The 20,554-nt window shown below is 34.0% G+C and overlaps 1 protein-coding gene across 1 annotated transcript; it reads right to left on the bottom strand.

Moving 5' to 3' along the window:
* Positions 1 to 7,253: 7,253 nt before the first annotated feature.
* Positions 7,254 to 14,262, bottom strand: LOC131047283 (replication protein A 70 kDa DNA-binding subunit A-like). Its single transcript, XM_057981147.2, has 5 exons — positions 14,187 to 14,262; positions 14,032 to 14,085; positions 13,875 to 13,930; positions 8,031 to 8,308; positions 7,254 to 7,929 (listed from the first exon to the last, which is right to left on the bottom strand). Exons 1-5 carry the CDS (start codon positions 14,260 to 14,262, stop codon positions 7,254 to 7,256), a joined length of 1,140 nt encoding a protein of 379 aa, XP_057837130.1.
* Positions 14,263 to 20,554: the final 6,292 nt, after the last annotated feature.

The following is a 20,554-nucleotide window of genomic DNA, read 5'->3' on the forward strand; positions in this document are numbered from 1 at the left end:
GTTTATCAACGAATGCTTGGCGGAGGCGGCTATCAATCTTCAATAGCAATTTAGGACCTAAGAAGCTCATTTCATCTATTAGAAGATATTTAACATGCCTATAAATGCTCCTAGAAGGTGAATAATGCTTGGCCTGTCAAAGGATGCATTTCTTTTATAGGAATTCAGAGACCAGCATGAATAGTTGTTCCTTCAATATTGTAAGCAGCAACACCTATAGGTACAAGAACAAATAATGTGTTTGTTGTATTGGTTCCAAATATATTCAACTTTTGTCTGATGCAATCTATCAAGAATGATTTGCCTGTTCCTGTTGTTCCTTAAATAATCATTTGGAGAGGTTGGGCTATAGTTTGTTGAGAGTGGTGATGTAGAATTATGTGGAGTGCAAGGTTTTGCTAAATGAGAGATTGGTTTTGGTGGTGATTGTGGGCAAGGCTTGGTTCAAAGGAGGTTGAAATTGTAATTTTGCTATAGATATGAATTGGACAATAGTAGACTGTAATTGTTGATTTGGAATATCGGTGGGCCAGGAGTATCTCAAATGATAGTCACATCGCACTAACATCTGCAGTTCATCTGTGGTAAATTTATTTGCTAGGCCCATTTGAGATATGAATTCCCATTCAAATAGATTTGAGTGTTCTTCATGTTGAGAATCATTAGTGTCACTATCATCTGTATCTTGAAGTGCAAGAGCCTGTAGAATGCTGCAACCACTTAACTGAACATAGCCAGTAGAACTAAAGAGTTTCCAATTTTGTATAATCTGATCTTTGGAAGTGCCTATATCTGATGGTATGTCATGGAATGGTTTGTAGAGCAAGAGTTCAGACCAACAAAAAATCTCAAAGTCATCACTATCTTCAATTGGGGGGGGCAGTGAAGTTCGGATATATATTTACTATTGTTTTTTTCTGGCAGAGTAGCCATTTTGTTTTTTTTTGCTGTGGCATGTACGAGAATTCCTGTGCAGATTGCAAAAGAGTTGTTGCATTCAATTGAGAAGGGTGTTGCATGTAAGCATGGATATAGCTTGTTGATAGGTTTGTTTCATGATTTGATTTTGTGATACGATGTAGTGCCTTCCTACTAACATTAAGAGATATAAACTGTCGGCTACAAGTAATGAGTGGCAATTTCTGCAACGAATGACAAGTCTCTTGTGCGCTGATATCACCGTCTACTATTATCCCCATCATAAATTTTTGGTATGTTGACAAGATAGTATCTTCAGAAGTAGTTGCATTCACAATAGTTTTTAGCATTTTAGTATAAGATTCTGATCTTTTTTTAGATTTTGAAGCATACTTTGAAATTTATTGTAAGACTGCTTTTCTTGAAGTAACAGGCTAGCAATCAATGTTAGCCCGCCATATTGAAAGCATGCAAGGGCTATGATTATTCAAGCGGTCATCATTCCTTGTACGTGCATAACATGGTTTATTGTCAGTATCAATTGTTAATGTAGACATTTGTTGTTTAGGCCATGGAGCCCTGTAATGACATTGCAATAAATGGCCTTTTTTCTTGAGACATGTATTTTGTGTGTCTCTCCAAAGTATTTACCAATGCTTCATAATCGATTGTTGGGGACATTGAGAATATCTTTGCTGTATCAGCCAAGCATTGATCATCTATTGCAGTGTTAGGAAACTATATTATTTCGGTCAGCTTTGGTATGTGGGTTCCAAGCAAAAACGTATGTGTCAAAGAAAGTTTTAGCCATATGGACTTCATTGTCATTTTGCCAATCAATGATGTCCATGTTTGGTGCACCAGGGAGCCATAGGAATCCATGAATATGCGCTAAGCCATGATGTTGCCATTCATATCTATACTAGAGGTCTTTTGCTTTGCATAATTTTTGAATAATTTATTCGCGAAATATTGTAAACCTGTTGTGCAAGTACAAGGCTGTTATGTGTGCATTGCAAATTACATTTTCTACTAGTTGTTTTCTTGTGGATTCTATTTCTTGGGCTTTATCTTCATTGAATATCGTATGCAAGTCAGGCCATTTAGTATCTGCGGAGCTCAATGTGAAAAAAAGGGTTGGGGTACCCAATTGGGAGATCATAGCTGTGAGCTCCTTTCTAGATTTATTCCAATATGCTCTAGTGCCTCTAAGAGTTGCGCCAAAGCAGAGTAGCTATTTTGGCAAGTGGTCATTAGGTGTGCTCTGTAAATGGACATGCAATGCCTACAAATTGCTTGGGAAGGCCTCTTCTATATTAGTTCTAATAAAGACAGCTGCATATTACTGCGAACAGTGGCTTATAATGAGATTATAAATGAAATAGCAAAACCTGGTATGCTGACCAAACCTTTGGTTGAAGTATCTTATCAAGTACAGTGCATATTCATGCAAATGAACATGTTTGGGACGTGCTTGGAGCGGGAGGGCAACACCAGTTGGAAAGAGCATTGGAAATGCCATAGGCAACAAACCTTCAATGTTATATTCATTTATTGGGGAGGAGCTTATTTGAGGCCAAGGCAATAAATTCTTTTCAGCAGTATGTAGCTACAATGTGTCTTTAATGGCCTCCAACTCATGAGTTGTACCAGGCATTGTTGGGATGAAGGATGATGAAATTTCTGTGGCAAATGGATCTCCAGCATCGAAATAATCTGTTGTTGGAGGAGCAACTATCTCATTGTCAATGCCTTACAACATATTCAACATAGCTGAAACATCTATTGTAACATCAGGTAGCGAGTTGAAAGCATCAAAATCAGTGATAATGTCCTTGTAGTATTGGTCATGTTGGATTTTAAATGTCAATGTATCCATAACATGGAATTTATTGACATAACAGTCATATTTATTGCCTTGTATATTGGTTCTTTGGATTATGAGGACTTCCAAATCCTACAACTTGTGGGGCAATTTTTTTGCAATTTCAGAGATGTTTTGAGGGAAACTTATAGTGTGCCCTAATTATTTGTATTGGCTGCCTCTTGTGTGAGTGACTTGTAAAACAAGAGATATGCGAGCAATAAGCATCTCCTCTACTTGGGTAAGCTTCTTTAAGACAAGGGGTTGTTCACCTGGGTCTAAGTTATTTGTTGAAGAGAAATGATGAATGCCTCTTTCAGAGAAGCATCTAGAGCAGACAATTGTTGGGTGAGATCTCCGAACAAGCATCCCAATATATCTTTCTTTACAAATGCTACACGTTTGAAGTGTTGACAATGAATCAATGCTAGCACGGAAGGTCTTTAATGCTTCAATGTATTCTGCAGAAGAGAAACAATTTATTGCAGATTGTTGTGGATTTGTATTCTACAATATTGCATACTAGTAGATAGAGTGGCTTTCCTGTGGTGAAGCTATTTTATTGCTTTTTGTGGAATGTAAGGAAGTTTGTTGGAGTGTGGCTGAAGCAGTAGCGGGCATGATATTGTGTATATGAATATTTTCATTTGGTAGAACTATTGGTGGTGTGTTTATTGTATTCATTGCAGATGAGGCTTGCAAAGGGTTGAGATTTTGACAGTTGAGGTGGGCCAGCCGATGTCTTTTCAAAATATCTTCCTTGTGTTTTGAGTAGTAATGATGATTTTGTTGACTTTTTTTAGCTTTATTTAGATTGAATTCTTCTTCAATAGGCTGCATAATTATTGCATATATTTTGAATGGGTAGAGTATATTAGATTTTTAATGGTGATTTAAGAATGAGAATATCACATATGTACATATACATATAAAGCAGTAGATAGTATGGAAGGAAGGTATATTTGTATGTACATACAAGTATTTGTATGTGTATGAAATGATGCAAGCATGGAAATGGATATGCAGTTCTATGGCACATTGTAACAATAGCTATCTGTATATTTATCAAGTAGTATATATCAAGGTGGTAGGTTTTGTAACATATCAGTGGAGTTGGGGTGAATGAAAAATTGCCTATTTTGATCATGCATTGAGAAGCAGGGGAAATAACAGGTCTATTGAACATAGCATGAGATGCACAGTGCATAATATGTGTGTGCTTAAACAAGGTGCAAATGGTAGAACCCCAATTCCTTGCCAATGGTTCTCGACCCTCCACCACTATTTGAAGGAAATGTTTGCTTGCATACACACAAACACATATACGTATAGAGATACATACATACATACATATATATATATATGTATATATATATATATATATGTATATATATATATATATGTATATGTATATGTATATATATATATATGCATACAAACGTACATATGCATGTACATCTGAATGTATAAATGAGTGTATGTATGTGTCTTTGATATAGAACTGTATTGTATAGAAGGGAGCTAGGCATGCCAACAAAACACACAATGTTGAAGAATCACATTTGGTGGTGTGTGATTGTGTAGACACACATACACACACACACACACATATATGTGTGTGTGTGTGTGTTTTGTTTTGTGTTCTTAAATAGGCTCTGGACGGTAGAACCCCAATTCCCTACCAATGGTTCTCCACTCTCCACCGCTGAGCGAAGCATAAGTTGGATTCCATACATAGACATATATACATACAGACATACAAACATATAAATACATATATAAATATATATATGTATGTATGCTTGAATGCATATATAAATGTATGTATGAATGTTTGATTCAGAGTTGGTGTAGGTAGAAGGAAATTGTGCATGGTGGGGAAAGACCAGATGTTGAAGGATCGCCTTCGGTGGGGTGTGATTGTCCAAACATATATATATACATATGTATGTGTATATATGTGTGTGCATGTATTTGTATGTGTGTATGTGCATATATATATGTGTATGTGTGGGTGTGTGTGTTTTTGATGTGCCTAAATAGGCTGTAAACGGTAGAACCCCAATTCCTTGCCAATGGTTCTACACCCTCCACCACCGGTTGGAGCAAATATTGGGGTGCAAACGTAACTTATACAGACATAGACATACATAGATATATAGATGCAAATAAACATATATATGTATGTATGTGTGAATGTATAAATGAATGTATGTTTGTATGCATGTTTTACAACCAGATTGAACATAAAGGATTTGTGTATGGCAGGGAAAAGGCCAATAGTGAAGGAAGCACCTATTTGTTGGTTTGTGAATGTGCAAGAGTGAAAATGCACAAGTATGAAGATCAACTTTTAGTGGGATGTGGACATGTATACACACACACACATGTGTGTGTGTGTGTGTGTATACACACATATATATACATATGTATATATATATGTGTGTGTGTGTGTGTGTGTGTATACACATACATATATATGTGCATGTGTGTGGGTGTGGATGTGTGTGTATATATTTAAGTGTGTGTGTATGTATGTATGTGTGTATGTTGTTATGTCTCTATGTATGATTGTATTTGTGTATGTATATGTGTGTGTGTGGATATTTGAGTGTGAGTGTGCATGTCTGTATGTATGGATATAAGTACATATGTACATGCATACAAAGACACATATAGATAGGCAGACATATATGGGTATAGCTATTTATACATGTGTGCGCACACACACACAGATACATACACAAATATAAGTACACAGAAGAATATAAATATATACACACAAGCATACATAATCACAGGTATATGCACATGTATGCAGGAACCACTACATTAGTGTGAAGCTGCAAGGTTTTTTTTACGTTAAAGTGAGACATAGGAAGTGTAAAGAGAGAGGGCAGCAAACAAGTTTGCATTTGGAAGCATTTTTTTTGTAGGCAAAGGCGAAAATTGCAGTTGGCTATTTTTTTTGTGTGAGGGCAGTGAATGAGTATCGTAGAAGTGGATATATTGCTAACACCAAAAAGTGAAAGGGTAGATGCAGATGCAGAGATCGATGTATATTGTTATGATGGGTTAAACAATGAGACGTTATTATAGTGGTTTGTTTTGTGATAGGTAAAGCCATTTGGTATATATACAGATCCAGTATAAATTGCTATAAACAAAATTAAGTATAGTTGAACATGGCTGAGGCTATGTAGGGAGGGACACAATAAGTATATATATGTCATTAGAGTGGAAATGGATGATAACATATAGTCTGTTTTTTTTTCTTTTGCAACATACTATAAATATTAATGTATCAATCAATAATATTTTAAAAACATAGAAACTGAATAAGAACATAAAGACATAAAGGAACATAACAACAAAGGGATGAGACGGGCATAAGTAAGCAAAAGTGTGTTAATATATAGACAATCAAAATTACAAATAAGCATTGTAGCAGCACATAAGGAAATACAAAACCGTAAAGTTTGTCATAGCCAAGAGCATATGAGTTTCAACAATGCTTATATAGTTGATCTTTGATAATATTGTATTGTTTGCATAAACTAGGGAAAAGCAGTGTGCAGGCATGTAAACATCAAAAATCCAAAGCCATATGAAAAGGCTCTGAACTAATCGGTATGGAAATCTGTAGCTGCACTCATCCGAGCAATGTCTGCAAGCAAAAGAGCACATTCACCTTGAAAATCAATAGGCATTGTTTTGGTGATTGTCATTTTTAGTCTAGTCTACAAGTTGTAGGTCTCTATTGTAACAAAGAGAGTGAAAAAAAAGGTGGATAAGAGGACATTCTTGATAATAGATTGAGGAGTTATGTTTGTAGGCAAATCATACTGCAACATGTAAAGTACTTTGGCTGAGATGCCTAGCAAATTTGTGCCAACTTCATCAAAGGCAGTACCCCAAAGAGAGCTTGTATGGTCTTGAAGCATGATCTGTAATAAGTATTTGTAATGGCATTCTAGTAGTTGAGTTTGGCATCTAGAACATAACCATACATTATCATTTTGTTGGATGCTTTTTTTTTTACACTCTTTGCTATTAAATTGCAAAGTGCAGGCTAGATAGCAAAAGGAATTAGTTTTTATGATTCTCACAATAGCTCTAATAGTGGTTTCAACTATTTGAGAGAGGACAGTCATTTGTTCCAAGATAGATGTGATTGTCATCCTAGTGTATTGGGAGTTTAGTTGACCAGCAATACAAGAGAGTGGCAAAAGGCCAATAGGAATGTTCCCTCTTGAGATAAGTGTAGCTACCTCTGGGGTAGGGGGATTTATTTTTAGAGTGGTTGCTGTGGTTGTGTTGATCACTTTTCCATTGAAATAACCAACATGAGCATTAGCGACCTCAAGGATGATAACTGTTTGAGCCACATGCATATTCTTGAGATCTTCACCTAATTGTTCCCAAGCAACCCCCCATAAATTAACATCAACAAGAAAAGTCGACATATCATTTATTTTGACAACCCTTTTTTCACTTTGCTTCCATCTTTTCTAGATATTACTGCAACACCTTTAACATCAATAACAACACCAATGACATTGAATAAAGTGTTGTTGCTGCAGTTTGTAAGTTCATTGATTGGTGTGAATCGAGAAGCATTACCTTCAACATCAACAAGTGGATCACAATGCTTTAATGTTGAATTGTGGTCCAAAGTAATCTCAAGATGACTGTTAAGTTTATTCCATTTTGTGTTGGCTTCCTTAATGGAACCTTTTGACAGATAATAATATGCTCCTGGTTCAACCCTATGGTAATGCATCTCAGCTATATCACCAAAACACATTATTCTAACTTCAGTACCTTCAGCATCTATCATGTCAAAGTTAAAGACTTGCCCAGAGGATTTTGGTGTATTATACTGATGCATTTTCCTCTTGTTTATTACATGACCTTTTATTGCCCATTTATTTTGGAAGGGGATCAAAGCTTTTATTGGGATGATATTCTGAAAGGTTTCTTGCTGTGCAGGTGGGATGTGCATTCCAAACTTAAGGGAACGTCTAGCTGTGGGAGTTGGTTCGCGAGCAAACATTGCTTGTTCTTGCTCTTGAAGCAAGTATCTAGGTTTTCCGAGCAATGGTGAATTTGTAAATTTGACAACAAGCTTGAATATTATTATAACCCTGTGAAATGGGTAAAAGGAGAGGATTAAGAACCAGCATAGTGTGCAATGTATCATTTGAAAAGCCAATAAGTTAGTATATGAACATATTGAAGAGCCTACCTTGAGTTCCAAACAGTTCTACAAGCACAAGCTGTCAATGATAGCACAGATCCTATCTTTAATGTGTCTGAAAGTAGCAGTTCACTATACTTTGGTGGTAGGATTAACAGTTGCATGTGTGTACCATTAGAGAGAATGAGCCTATACCGAGCATTGTCATCTTCACTGTCTATCAATTTTTCAAAAGACAAAAGCTGAAGTACTGGAGATGGAACGTCATCACTGGCATTAATGGAGAGGATTGCATGTGGGGTTAGTTGTATTTTTGGGGCCAGCTCCTACAAGGATAGCAAAGGAAAGCTAAATAGAAATAGCAGGCAATGTATATATGTATGTATGCATATGGCTATGTGGAGGTTTTTTTTGGTTTGTCGATGCGTTTTTTAGTAGATTTAGGGAAAACAAGAATATATATATAGCTATGTGTATATAGAAAAGGGGACATGAATATGTGAGAGTACATGTGGCGATGCATAGCGTTGAAGTGGAAAAGGGAAATGCATAGGTATGGAGAGATCCCACATATAGAGCACGGTGTATTGGTAATTGTGTATTCATTTGCATCGATGGGCAGATATGTTTTCTTAAAGGGGAAGGGAAGAAAAGCAATATATGAATGCTGATTAGAAAAAGATGGGAAAATGCATAAATGTACAAGTTCACCAGAGGGTTTGCCGGAGTGGTTTCCAAGGCATGAGTAGAGTGAGGTGTTGAAGGCATAGCAGGATTGTGATGTAGCAGGTAGAAGTGTTTTTTTTGGTTTGTTCAGTGAAACATAAAAAGCATGTTAGATCAATCAAGAGAAATGAATAAACATAATGCACTGTAGGAGCCAAAAAAAGAGTTTAAATAAAAACAACACAATTTCTTTTTGAGCCGAATCAATTCAATTTGAAAAAAAAGGTGGATCTATGTATGCAATAGATATAAGGTTAAGATTTACAAATAGGCAGAAGACAATAAGTGTTTTCTAAAAGGGGAAGGGAAGAATGGAAATATATGAATGCAGATCAGAAAAAGATGGGAAAACGCATAAATGTACAAGTTCACCAGAGGGTTTGCAGGAGTGGTTTCCAAGGCATGAGTAGAGTGAGGTGTTGAAGGCATAGCAGGATTCTGATGTAGCAGGTAGAAGTGTTTTTTTGGTTTGTTAAATGAAACATAAAAATCATGTTAGATCAATCAAGAGAAATGAATAAACATAATGCACTGTAGGAGCCAAAAAAAGAGTTTAAATAAAAACAACACAATTTCTTTTTGAGCCTAATAAATTCAGTTTGACAAAAGAGGTGGATGTATGTATGCAATAGATATAAGGTTAAGATTTAAAAATAGACAGAAGATAATAAGTGGATGAATACATTTGAAGAAGCAAACAACTATGAACATGCATAGATATTAATGTAGATGCACATGAAGAAACATCAAATATATAGAGTTGTATATATATGTACACAGACAGAGTGGGAAACATTTGCATGATGGGGAAATAGAAAATAAATGAATGTTAAAAAAATGAGCAAAGGAAAATATATGAAGGAATAAGCTGACTGTAGTTTCTGCAGAAGCCGGTTGTGTGGGCTCAACTGACTAGGAGGCAGAAGCCATGGCTGAATTTGCACTGCAAGGCCGAGGAATGGAGTTTTTTTAATGTTATGTCAAATAGAAAGTGTATGTAAGAACAAAAAGACAAATAAATAGGTACAATGCACTTGAAGAGAAAAGCAATCACTGCCAAAATAAAAGTCGAATGATACAAGAATTAGCCCAATCAGTTTGGGCTGTCAACATAGATGGGCGCATGGATGCAGAAGAAATGAGTTGCAAATAGACAAACAAGTAGGAGGGAAAGGCATACAAATGCAGGCAGAGTGTTTTTTGTTTTTTAAATGGGTTTAGAATGCATAGATGTACTTATAGCAACATATATATATATATATATATATATATATATATATATATATATATATATATATATATATATATATATATATATATATATACATATGGAACATATCTATGTATACATACATGGCTATTTGTTTGTTTGTTTGGTTGAAGAATCAGTAGACGTGTGGGTGCAAGCATGCAATGTGTTTGTCTATTTGCCAATGCAGATGATAGCCACATAGCACGCACAATTGTGTTATAGGCCATAGCTTTTGAAGTTCCTTCAATAGACAAGTGGAACAAATTAAAAGAACAAGAGCTTATGAGATGTCGAGGGCCCAAAGCCTAAAGAAATGAAGCTAGATGTTGAAAGGCCAAGTTGGAGATTGCATAGAATGTATCGAGGGAGAACAATTCACGTAAAGTTGCAAAGAGGGCAGCCAACAATGAGGAATCACAAAACAATATAGACAACCAAAAGGTTGATAAGAATTGCATCTTTGAAAACCCAACTGGTGGAAGGTGGAGATGGGCAATTTTTTTTGTTTTTATTTGTGAAAACTTCGATAAGAAATGCCAAAACATGCCAAGGGCACATGAAGCAAAGGAAACATAGCAGCAAACAGGCATGGCATGATGGAGTAAACAAGGGAAGGTAGTTACAATGATTGGCTTCTTGTAGATTGGTATAGGGCAAACAAAGGGATTGTACACTAGAAACTGCAAGACAGCGTCAACAAGTAGTATCATAATATGAAAACATAAGTAGTGAGAGAGGATGGGTTGGAAAATGCGGGATTGAAATCATAGCAACAGATTTGATATAGGCAGCAAGGGCAAAGGCCAAAAGGACTGCAGGACATACACTTTAATGTGTTGGTTGTATGCAGATATAGGTATAGAGAGGTATATAACAATAAAAATAGAATAGTGCAAACTGGAGGAGTAAATGTCCATCAAGGTCAACATTTCTACAATCACTATTTTAACAACAAATAGAAAATATATTGCACAAAGGGCAAAAGATGACAGGAAATAAATAGTCACAACCAGTGCAAATGGATAGATAGATTGTGTGAAGCAGACATTTGTGGAAATGTGCATATAAAGACATGTAGAAACTCTCTCTCTGTCTCTCTCTATATATAAATATATAGTTTCAACATGCACAACATACCTAAATTTCATGCCTACTGAAGGGTTGTATGCAAATATTTGTTTTGCCTTTTGTATTGGCTGGATGCAGGCATAGGGAGAGACAAGTATATAACAAAATTAACACAACAGCCCAAACTGGAGGAGCAAATGGCCATAAAGGTCAATATTTCGGCAACCATTATTTTGACAGCAAATCAAAAAAAAATTTCACAAAGGGAAAAAGAAGACAGGAAACAAATAGTTATAACCAATGCAATGGATAGATAGGCTACATGAAGCAAGGACCTACGAAAATGTGCATATATATACATGTACAAACTATATATATATATATATATATATATAGTTTGCACATGCATAGTATGTGTGAATTTCACGTGGCTCGAAGGGAATAGAAAATATATTTCACAAAGGGCAAAAGGAGAGAGGAAACAAACAGTTACAACCACCGCAATGGATAGATAGATTACGTGAAGCAGGGACCTATGGAAACATGCATATATATGCATGTACAAACTACATATATATATATATATATATGGTTTGCACATGCACATCATGCATGAATTTCATGTGAGTTGAAGGGTTACAACAGTCCAAACTGGAGGAGCAAATGCCCATTAAGGTAAATATTTCTGCAACCATTATTGCAAGAACAAAGAGAAAATATATGTCACAAAGGGAAAAAGGAGACTAGAAACAAACAGTCACAATGAATCCAATTCTTTTCTTGAACAAGAAACCCAGTTGTAGGTAGAGTGTGATTTCCTGATAAAGAAAATCCTATCCGCAACCCAATTTTTCAATTTTTTGTTTTAAACCTAGAATACAAGATTGCACGAGGCACAACAAATTGAATAGAATTCTGAAAAGCAGATGGATATTACAGTAAAAAAAAACATTCGGGTCCACAAAAAATCCCCAAATGTCAGTCTATGGAGATTTAACTTTTCTATTATGCAAACACCGGAAATAATAAACATGCTATCAATGGTATTAATATCCTCTACGTTCAATGTATGTCAACACCACACAAGTAGAATTCTCACAGACACACAATATATATATATATATAGTCTGTACATGCACAGTTGACACGAGTTTCACGCGAGTTGGAGGATTGGATTGAAATATCTGGTTCTTTCCAACATAAAATATTGTGAGAGATGCCTTCCAAGGTGAAGGATCAAGTTCAAGGGCTCTATTTATGGAGAGTTGGAATTCATTCCAATGTTAGCGGATGCAGAAAATGCACTGCATAGAAGGCATCGCCTGTATTAAGACATCACCGAGGCACATCGATCTATATTAGATGGACTGATATGCATGTTACAATGGGTGACTATAATACCGACACCATGCCTAGGATTGGCTGATATGTATGTTACAACGGGTGACTATAATACTGACACCACTTGCATTCTAGCAATCATATCAGGGCTCTATATGAGCATCTGATTTTCATAGTTCCATTCGATTTGCTGTGCTATCACGATACGGTTCCTGTCAACTAGGATTTGGTATTAAAGACATTTTAGATCCAAAACGTCAAAGCCCTAAGTGGAAATGTCCATGCGAAATTGCATTTTCTTTGGTTCAAGTATATTTTGAAGCAAGAAGCGATTTGTGGAAAAATCCTGAAAGGTTAAAGCTTTTTTGTATTCCTTCTCCCTATTTTCCCAATTGGGTATCAACCTATGTACAAAAATTGCAAAGATTCCAAGGCGAAGGATCAAGTTCAAGGGCTCTATTTATGGAGAGTTGGAATTCATTCCAATGTTAGCGGATGTAGAAAATGCACCGCATAGAAGGCATCACCTATATTAAGACATCACCGAGGCACATCGATCTATATTGGATCAGCTGATATGCATGTTACAATGGGTGACTATAATACCGACACCATGCCTAGGATCGACTGATATGCATGTTACAATGGGTGACTATAATACCGACACCACCCACATTCTACCAATCATATCAGGGCTTTATATGAGCATCTAATTTTCATAGTTCCATTCAATTTGCTGTGCTATCACGATACGGTTCCTGTGAACTAGGATTTGGTATTAAAGACATTTTAGATCCAAAACGTCAAACCTCTGAGTGGAAATGTCCATGCAAAATTGCATTTTCTTTGGTTCAAGTATATTTTGAAGCAAGAAGCGATTTGTGGAAAAGTTCTGAAAGGTTAAAGCTTTTTTGTATTCCTTCTCCCTATTTTCCCAATTGGGTATCAACCTATGTACAGAAATCACAAAGAAGTTTTGAAAATAGCATCCAATATGTTGCAAAAGAAACACATAGCCAGATAAGATGCAGGAAATTTACCTATCGAAAGGCATTTTTTTTGCTCCCTAAATTGCAGAAGGAACAAAAGTAGACAATGCTTTTCTCGAACAAGAAGCTCAGTTGTAGGGACAATGCCAAGTTGTAGGCAAATCACGAGCTTCTTACAAACAAAACCCTATCCGCAGGCAAAGAAAACCCTATCTGCAGGACAAATTTGTAATTTTTTGTTATAAACCAAGGATACAAAGGTTGCATGAGGCACAACAAACCGAATAGAACTATGAAAACCAGATAGAAGCAACAAAATTTACCCGTACGAAGGATTTTTTTTTGGTTTTGTGAACCAGAAGGAACAAAAGCACAATGATGTTCTCGAACAAGAAATCCAGTTGCAAGCACAATCCCCAGCCCAAATTTTCAAATTCTATTTTAAACCGAGAATATGAAGAGTGTATGAGGCACAACAAATGGAACAGAACCATGAAAACTAGATGCACTTCACACAGAAACCTTGTAACCTTGTTGTTCTCGAATAAGAAATCCAGTTGCAAGCACAATCCCTAGTCCAAATTTTTCAAATTTTATTTTAAACTGAGAATACGAAGAGTGTATGAGGCACAACAAATGGAATAGAACCATGAAAACCAAATGCACATCACACAGAAACCTTGTAACCTTGCTCCAATCACTGCATAACCTTCTCCCAACAAAATCTCTGCTCAAAAGAACATTCGCTTCCACAAACAAATTCTCAAATGTCGGCCGATGCACATTTAAGTTTTCTATTATGGAAAACACCAAAAATACAAAACACACCATTAATGACATTAACACTCTCTGCGTCCATCATAAGCCAACGCAACACAAGCGGTACATCCTCTGCATCTGTCATTTACCAACACAACACAAGCACCATTAACATCCTCTGCGTCCGCCATATATGAACACAACTTGTGTTGCTAACCAAAGAAAATGGCAGTCAGAAAATGTCATCGATGGGAATTTACCAGGATACTGACACTTTTCCGGTAAACCAAACCCCATACAAAAAGCCTATCGGCTTAAATATCCCTCCACTTTATTACATGTCGAATATTTTTGAATTATAAAATGTAGTACACCTTAGTCAATTAATGGAGCCATTTGTGTTTTGTTTAAGATATTTTGTACCTTTTTATTATGCTTGGCCATGAACTTTAATTTTTTTTATGAGTTGTAATCTAGCGAGTCGAGGTATGAGTAGTTGTTGCATCATATAATATTTTGAAGAGATGTATTTTATTTATTTTTTATTCGTTAGTTTGTATGTTTTTTAAGGAAAAAAATATAAATTAATGAGCTAATATAAGAACCATTTATTATTATTTTAAAAATTTGCTACATTCATTATCTATAAGCTATAATAAAAAAATAACAAATTTTTATTTCACCATTTAAATTGTATGAAATTTCATATCTTTTTTATAAAAAAAATTCATTAAGTAAAACATAATTTAAGATTAGATTGATGTTTGATACATAAGAATACATTTAAAATTTAAAATTATAAATGTGTGTGTTTTGAGTTAATTAATATAAGCTTTGACTAAAATTGAAACAAAAGATAGACATTTATAGGTTTATTAAGGTCATAAAGATTTTATTCAATGGAATTATATATTTCTCCATCCTCTTCATATCTTAAATATGAAACTTTTCCTTTTTCTAGCATGTCCACTTTTGTTTATTTTACTCAACTTCATATTTCCTACCTTTCCTTCGTCCATGTGTACATGCAACTTCACCGTAGACATACTCCATTGATGAACTCATACTCCAAAAAAAAATTGTGTTACTATTGAAATGAAAAAATCAAATCAAAGATTGATTGCGGTAGTTTCCAAATGCCACAAACAAATTTTTTCCTCCCCAAAATTTCCACTATAAATATCTTATTGCTGGCATGGAAAGAATTTATATAGGCACAAGATGGATCATTAAAATAAGGCAAGCATCTCTTCAAATTTACAAAGGATTCAAAGCTAGGAACATGAGGCCATGAATGCTTGGTACTAAACCATTAATTAATGTTTGAGTATGAAAGTGTAATTGCTCATGAACAAAATGCATCAGAAAGATTGTGGTATGAGTCCTGGTATTTTCAGAAGATGGTAGCCTTGATAATATTCCTATCATTATTGTCATTGGAATTTTTTAGTTAAATTTTAGTATGGATCTTAATATTTTAATATAAATATTACCTTAATATTCATGTTTGTAGATGATTTTACTTCAATCTCAATCCTAATATTTTTATAGATATATTGCCTTTAAGATCTATCTTTGGTGGGAATGTACTCTTTCAATAAAAAAATCATATGAGTGTGAGTATTTTCATAATTGTTAGAATATTTAATCTTTACTTGGCTTAGGTTTATTTGTATTTAATTTGGGATATTCCTTTGGAATCCCTACATGTAATTTTTCCTCTAGTACATGTGTGAGGACAAGTCATTTCTTTTATTTTCCTTTATTAAGGAATATTAAATTTCCTCCATAAGAGGATGTGGACACATGACACACACATTTTATGAATCATGGCATTCATATATTTGGGAGTTACTTTGTTACTCCTCTCCTCATCTCTATTTAAGATATGTCTCCTCTCTCATTTCTTCTTAATGACATTATTGTAAAGAGCTTCTTGCTCTCTCTCTCTCTCTCTCTCATTTTAGGCATTGCCTCATTCATAATATCACAAGGGGTTTTTCTTTGTTTTTCCCCTTTTAAAATTTCTTGTGCCTCCTTCACATTTGAGTGATTGCTCCAAGGTTTCTGCATTTCTCATGGTAACCTTTACTTCATCAATAAACTTACTTGGATTTTGTTTTTCTTTCCTTGCTCTTGTATTTCCTTTCATGGTATCAGAGAAGGTTCTAATCCTTGTTTCAAGTTGAGATTGATGAAGATAACCATTATGTGGAGTTCACCTTCTTGGAGGCATTCTTGAGAGAAGAAGAAGTTCTTTCTCTAATACTTTCTATTGTGCAGGTTTTGGTTTGAGTTTTTTTTTTTTTTCAAACTTGTTAATAAGTTTGCATGTAGGCTTAATCCATTTAGATTATAGAAGAAAGTTTATTTTTTTTATTTTGGAAGGCTTCCCGCCAAAACTGTGTTGCTGCATACTTTAGTTTTCATTTGCACAAGCTTTGGAAGGCTTGCTGCCAAACCCAATTTGTCTAACTTGTTTTGGAAGGTTTTCCACCAAGACTTTCTCTGATTTGCTTACAAGTTTTGGTTACTAGAATTTTAACATTCTACTTCTTGCAGGGTATTGATAAAAAAAAAATCATATTATTATCAATCTCTTATCTCTGTGTCTGTATCTCTATAGTTTTCAGGTGCCTTGTTTAGCTCAGTTTTTTCTTTTAACTTTGCATGCTCTATTTTAACTTTTTCTATCTGTCATTATCATTTCTCGTATTGCAGGTTTAAAATTTCCACAGTTTGATCAGATATTATAACATTGGATATTCTTTTGGCTATCTTTCTGCTCGTGTTTGCTTGTGTGTCTTTTGTATTCTTTTTTGTTACTCTTATCTGCAAGGATAAGTTAAAGTTTGGTGAGAATTTCTGAGTTCTTATTGCCTCACTCTACCTCTCAGCTACGAATCATTTTTTTATATGTGCTCTTTGCGTACCTCTACTAGTGTGCATCATTCTCATCTAACGTATTTGCTTTGGCTCTTATTTCCTATTATGCATTTTTCTCCTGCTAGTTTGCTACATTTTATATCAGTTGGCATAGTATTCTTTGTAACCATTTTTTTGTCCAAATTGAATTCATCACCTGTCGCTTTGCCTCTACTCCTATTATGATTGCATCATTTTATCTATGCTTACATTTCTTACATTTTATTAATATTTAAATATCGTGCAAATATCTGCAAGTTTAAAAAAGTTTAAAAGGTTTTGAACTTTCACATTATAAGAAAACTTTATAAAGATCTTAAGTTTCTTTTTTTATTTGATTCAAAAGTTTATTAAGTTTTACATATGTTTAAAAAGTTATATTTAAAAAGTTTGTGAAATTTATATTGAAAATTTTGAAAAACTTTTATATATTAAGTATTTAATAGAGTTTTTTTTATATAAAATTATTTTACTTTATTATTAAATTTAATTTGTTATTAAAATTTTGAAAATAATGATTCTTGATAAATAAAAATTTAATTTAGTTATTTTTTTTAATTGTTATTCTTGAAATTTGGTTTGATTTTAATCAAAGAGATTATTTTTCGCATTTTAATCAAAAGGGATATTTTTTTTTTCTATTTTTTTTTCAACTATGTCTGCATTAATTTTGGAAATTAAATTAAATAGTCCTAATTATCATTTATGGAAAAGACATATTTCTTTTATTTTTCGTTTCAAGCACATTTTGGATGTTGCTACTGATAAAACCTCTGAGCTTGCTTCAACTACTCCTCAAGCCGACCAAGATAGATGGAAGGCTCAAAATGAGGAAGCACTTGGTTTAATTGGTATTTCAATGGTTCCTGATTTGTATATTTTAATTGAAAATTGTTCAAAAGTGTATGAAGCTTAGGAAATTTTTAAAACAACTTATGATAGCTCAAATGAATCTCAAAAAATTTAGCTTCAAGATCAACTCGAATGTCTCAGGTATATGGATTTTAAAACCATGGATGAATTCTTATTAAAGTTTGATTCAATTAATAGTCAATTAACTGGTTTAGGATTTACGCTAGCTGATTTACATTTAATTCATCTTATTCTTAAAAAATGTCTTCCTCGTCAATTTCAGCAATTTATTACGAATATTCATGCTCAACTTGCTATTCCTAGTTTAGCTACTCAATTAAATTATGATATTTTTTGCAATTTATTATGCCAAGACGAAGCTAAATTAATTCAATTTGGTACTCTTAAAAGTAGTGAACATGCTTTTATGTCTAAAAATCAAAATAATAATAATAATTTTAGATCCAATAATAATAATCATAATCATAATAATAATCACAAATCTTCTAATTATCAATCTCATTCTAAATCCTATCATAACAATTCTCATAATAATACATACAATTATCAAAGGAATAATTCTCAAACGAGACCCCATTGCAAATATTGTGGGAAAGATGGACATATTACTAATAATTGTTTTAAGAAGCAAAATGGTAAAAAACCCATGAACCAAAATAATCAAAATAATCAACAACATAAACCTCATTATAAGAAAGATAATAATAATGGTAATCCATCTCGTCATGAATTTACATGTACTTATAATGTTTCTCAACCACTTGAGTGGATTATTGATTCTGGCACATCTCAGCATGTTACTTCTCATTAAGAATGTTTTGAATCTTTGCATCCTGATACTTCCAATATTCCTGTTCAATTAGCTATAATCATAGCTGCAAAGTTGAAGCTATTGGTGATGTGAATGTCCCTAATGGGAAATTACATGATGTTCTTTATGTTCCTGAATTAAAATTAAATTTGCTTTCAGTTCCTAAACTTTGTCAAGATTATAAAATTAACTTTTATAGGGCCATGTGTTTTTTCATTGATCCAAAAACTAATCATGTTATTGATACTACTAAAATGGATTGTGATAACTTATTCAAGTTTTATGAATTTGCTCCTACAAAGTATTCCTTGCTTACTACTGTTGATTTTACTATATGGCATGAAAGAATTGGCCATCGCAATTCTGATTATATTTCATTGATGCAAAAAGAAAATATGGTTGATGGATTGCCTACTATTGTTCTTTCTCAAATTGTTTGCAATGGTTGCCTGAGTGGTAAGATGCATAGGGAACCCTTTCCTCATGGTCAATCTTGGAGGGCATATACTAAATTGTATCTAGTTCATAGTGATCTCTTGAGTCTCATGGATAATCCCTCCATCCAAGGTTCAAGGTATTCTCTTACCTTTGTTGATGATTTTTCAAGGCGAACATGGATATATTTCCTTGATAGTAAGGATCAAGTGCTTGATGTGTATACTAAATTTCATATGTTTGTAGAAAGGCAATCTGGTTTTAAAATTAAGATTCTTCATACTGAAAATGGAAGAGAATGTGTCAATAATGCATTTAATGCTTATTTGAATTTTTTTGGAATTAAACATGAGCTTACCATTCCTTATACAACACAACAAAATGGTGTGGTGGAACATAAGCATAAGACCATTGTTGAAATGGCTAGATGTTTATTGCATGCAAAAAATATGGATTACAAGTTTTGGACTCAAGCTATGGCTTGTGCAACTTATTTAATTAATAGAACACCCACCAATGCCTTAAAGGATAAAACTCCTGAAGAAGCTTAGTCTGCTAGAAAGCCCAATTTGTAGAATTTAAGAATTTTTGGTTCGATAGCTTGTGTGCACAAACCTAAAGAGAAAAGAAAAAAATTAGATGCTAAATCTTCTCCTTTTATTTTTGTTGGTTATGATGAAAATACTAAAGGTTATAGAGTTTACAATCCTATTACTAACAAGGTAAAAGTTGCAATAGATGTTTGTATTGCAGAAAAAGGCATTCATGATTGTTCTAAAGTGGAGGGCGATGAACTTGCTTAAAGAAAAGTTGTGCTTGTGGAGGACCAACATATTTATCTTAACCCTACTCCTAATGCATCCCTTTCTATTCCTTCTAGTGATAGTGATGATGATAATAATAACTCTACTCCTCATGGCTCTTCTTCTAGTGATGAATCCATTACTTCTAAAAGAAGACCTAAATGGTTTAAATCTTTAATTCAAGGTAGTGATGAATACTTAGCTAGAATGGATAGAATTCAAGCTAGAAGAGTTAATTATTGTAATTATGCTTTAGTGACTACTATTCTGAAGTCTAATGATCCTAAAACATTTGATCAAGCTAAAAATCAACCACATTGGCCAAAAGAAATGAAGGAAGAATATGATACTTTAATTTCTAGCCAAACTTGGGATTTAGTTCCCTTGCCTCATGGTAAAAATCTTGTTTCTTGCAAGTGGCTTTATAAAACTAAATTGAATGCTAATAATCAAGTTAGTAAATTGAAAGCTAGATTAGTTACTAGAGGTTTTTTCTCCAATTGAAGGCTTAGATTATACTGAAAATTTTGCTCCTCTTGCTAAAATGCCTACAATTAAACTTGTGCTTGCTTTAACTTCTAGAATGAATT

The sequence above is a fragment of the Cryptomeria japonica genome, chromosome 7, assembly GCF_030272615.1.
Source record: "Cryptomeria japonica chromosome 7, Sugi_1.0, whole genome shotgun sequence".
NCBI classification, from domain to species: Eukaryota; Viridiplantae; Streptophyta; class Pinopsida; order Cupressales; family Cupressaceae; genus Cryptomeria; species Cryptomeria japonica.